We start from the raw sequence: 3040 nt of genomic DNA on the forward strand, positions 1-3040 counted from the left end.
TTCACATTTTTTATAAGATTATCTAGATAAGATATGATCATTTATGTAATGAAATTTTAAATAGATAATCAATATTTGATTTGATTTTACCATAGACCCAACTCCGAACAAGCACAAATAAACCGAAAAATTTGATTAAAATACCAATTCAAGTTTGAAATGAATTAAAAAGCTACGTAGTTTGAAACTTTTTATTAAATAACCATCTCTTAAGTGATATAAGCTTATCGCTTAAGAGATGTAGGTTTATCTATAAACTTATCTCTTAAATAATATGTTTAAATCGCTTAAGAGATATTGCATTAGAAACTTTATGGCTATTTAATTAATTTCAAACTTGAAATGGTGTTCTAATATTCAGCCTCTGTTGGTCCCTCCCCGGCAATGGAAGTGTTGTTAAATAAAAGAATGAAAAATTAATTGAAGTCAATTAGTCAAAGCTTGAAATTTTTGTTGCTCACCTTTCTTTTTTTCTTTAACATCATCTCTTTCCATATCCTGTTTATCCATAGTATTAAAAATAGTCCAATTCCAAAGTCTACGCATTTATTTCTAATCTACTTCTCAATTAATTGTATAAACTCTATATGTATATTTATAGAACAGAATAATGAAATTACTAATTCTGATTGTACAACTTTAGAAATCCAAAACAAAAATGTATCTACTATTAAGCCTTTCAATTATAGTTAGGCGTTGAAGTTGAAGGAGTAACTATGGCAAATGCATAGTCAGCCAGGGTATAGGCATGAGTGCATAAGCTGATCTCAGATGGCTCGATGCCTCGACACATGATGGTGATGGTGATGGTGACGGCGACGGCGACGGCAACAACGATGGCGCGTTACTACTTCCTGGAAGCCATTTATCTTTTCTGGGAGGTTGTACCTGTAAAAATTCAGAAATTTAGTACAAGTGGTTTGATCATAAATTGACACCGATTAATACTACAATTTATGATCAAACACAGTCGACTTCTGCTCTGTTGATTCTTCTGTGTGAGCATAATTGTATACTAAAATATGAATAAACAAATACCATGATTCCTTATTAGCGTACGCATCAATGTAAGAGAATTAGAGTTAGAAAAATTACAGATTGGTTGAGTGACAAATCAAAGATGCTTGGTCTAAAATTCCTCCGGTCAGTTGAAGCCTGTGAAATAAAATACTTCTGAGCATGACTAGCAACCTGCGTTGGTGTCCTGGTGGGCACAAAGAACTTTGAAATTCCTTTCCAATCTCCTCTTCCGCAATATTTCAGACCACTCAAAAACTTTTGATGTTCCTCCTCCGTCCATCTCTTGACTGATTAATTCATCCAAAATAACACAAACATATAAGTCACCACTACTACCATTCTCTGTCTTCAATCCAATCACAAATCTTGTCAATCATATATACCTTTAATTTGCGTCGCACGTGCCGCTTTGCGTTTCCTCGGATGAGCTTCAATCACTTCAACCTCAGCTTTGTCTTCTGCAGAAGTCTCCGAATTCGAATTGGTAACGTTGTTTTGTATATTCTGATGTTGATTTTGCTCTGAAATAATAACACCAAAAAGCTTGAAACATCCCTTTTTGTTCTCCATCTTATTGAAAATCAGGAGAGAAGCTAAAATAGTATGAGATTACTACAAGATCAGTTTGATTCCATTTCAAACTTGTGTTGCTTTTATAGAGTTGCTGTTTCCTGTTCTGCAACTTCGCCAAGGACAAGGAAATTTGATGTCTCTAAGATTTCCCCCAAGAGCTCTTGCGTGACCTCGTACGCGATTGCCCAAGAACTCGAATTCCCACTGATAAGCACGCAATGAACCATCCTGCTGTATCCTCGAAAGGGCTTCATCAAAATCCTCGGACTCCGACAGCCCAAAGCATGCCAGAGCTCATCTTAAAAATCAGCCCATGAGAAGCACGTCCTTCTTCTTGGAATGTCTTTCGGATCCACTGCCCACCATTGGTTGCCTTTCCTTTTAATTGGTAAGAGGTAAGCAAACTTTCTGGGTTTCGGAAGTATTCTGGAATTCAAAAAATTGGTTCACACGGTTGAACCAGTCTGTCGGGTCATCTCGAAGAATCTAAGAAACTCAATTTTGCCATTTTGGAGGATACAACAAGCCATCCCCCATTGTGGCTTCACGATGTGGGTTACCTTGGTTTGGAGGCTCTTGGTCAAGGAGTACATTAGAGAGACGGTTAAAGTTTCTTCCAAATGTCGTAGCCTATCCGCCATGTCGAGCTCCATCTGGTGTAGCTCATCTTGCACTTCACCGAGCCCATCCTCCAACTGCTCAACACTCTCTTATTGGTTCCCTAACAACCTGGCTCTGATACCAATGATAGGTCCCAAAACGCACTGTGTACACAATGCTAAGATAACTTGTGTGTCTCTTCGAGTGAGAAAGTACCACAATAGTTCGGATAATTTTTGCCTGGCTTCATTAATAACCTTGGCTGCTTAAATAAGCAAAGCCACGTACAAACAACCGAAAATGAAAGGAAACTAGCAACTGGAACTCAAGCACGTAAAACAGAACTCAAACACATAACAGAGAGTAAGAACATAACAATAACAAACTGAAATAAAATGACGTAAAACTTGCAACTACGGATGAGTAAACTGCATTCCTTTGCACGTAAGCTGCCACGACCCAGTCTATTTCTGTATGGACTTCGTCTACTATCTACGTTGCATGCACGTCCTAACTCATCCCAACGTCGTGGCCTATCAGGTTTCCCCAGACAATGCGGGCACTTGGAACCGTTCACCCCTAATTGAGTAGTAAAAGGTTATTTAAAACTTGGAGGGTGGGAAAGTGTCAATGAACCTTTTTTGTGGGAACTTGTCGTTAACATATTTTGTTAAGTTATGTTAAGATTGTTATACATTAATAGAATATTAGAATTAAATTATAATATTAAAAGGAACATTATATGAAATTAAAGTTGGACGGCTTAAATTACCTAAGCTTTCCACATTATATATTCTGTGTACTTGTACCTTTCTATGCTTACAAATGAACAATGTGTGAGGACAAA

General features: G+C 37.2%; 1 protein-coding gene across 1 annotated transcript; it reads right to left on the reverse strand.

The window, feature by feature from the left end:
- Positions 1 to 714: 714 nt before the first annotated feature.
- On the reverse strand, positions 715 to 1590 carry LOC116139671 (probable transcription factor At5g61620). The gene is made up of 3 exons (XM_031425334.1): positions 1404 to 1590; positions 1096 to 1307; positions 715 to 888 (listed from the first exon to the last, which is right to left on the reverse strand). Exons 1-3 carry the CDS (start codon positions 1588 to 1590, stop codon positions 715 to 717), a joined length of 573 nt encoding a protein of 190 aa, XP_031281194.1.
- Between the last annotated feature and the right edge of the window lie 1450 nt (positions 1591 to 3040).

Source organism: Pistacia vera, unplaced genomic scaffold (genome assembly GCF_008641045.1).
Source record: "Pistacia vera cultivar Batoury unplaced genomic scaffold, PisVer_v2 Contig357, whole genome shotgun sequence".
Classification (NCBI taxonomy): Eukaryota; Viridiplantae; Streptophyta; class Magnoliopsida; order Sapindales; family Anacardiaceae; genus Pistacia; species Pistacia vera.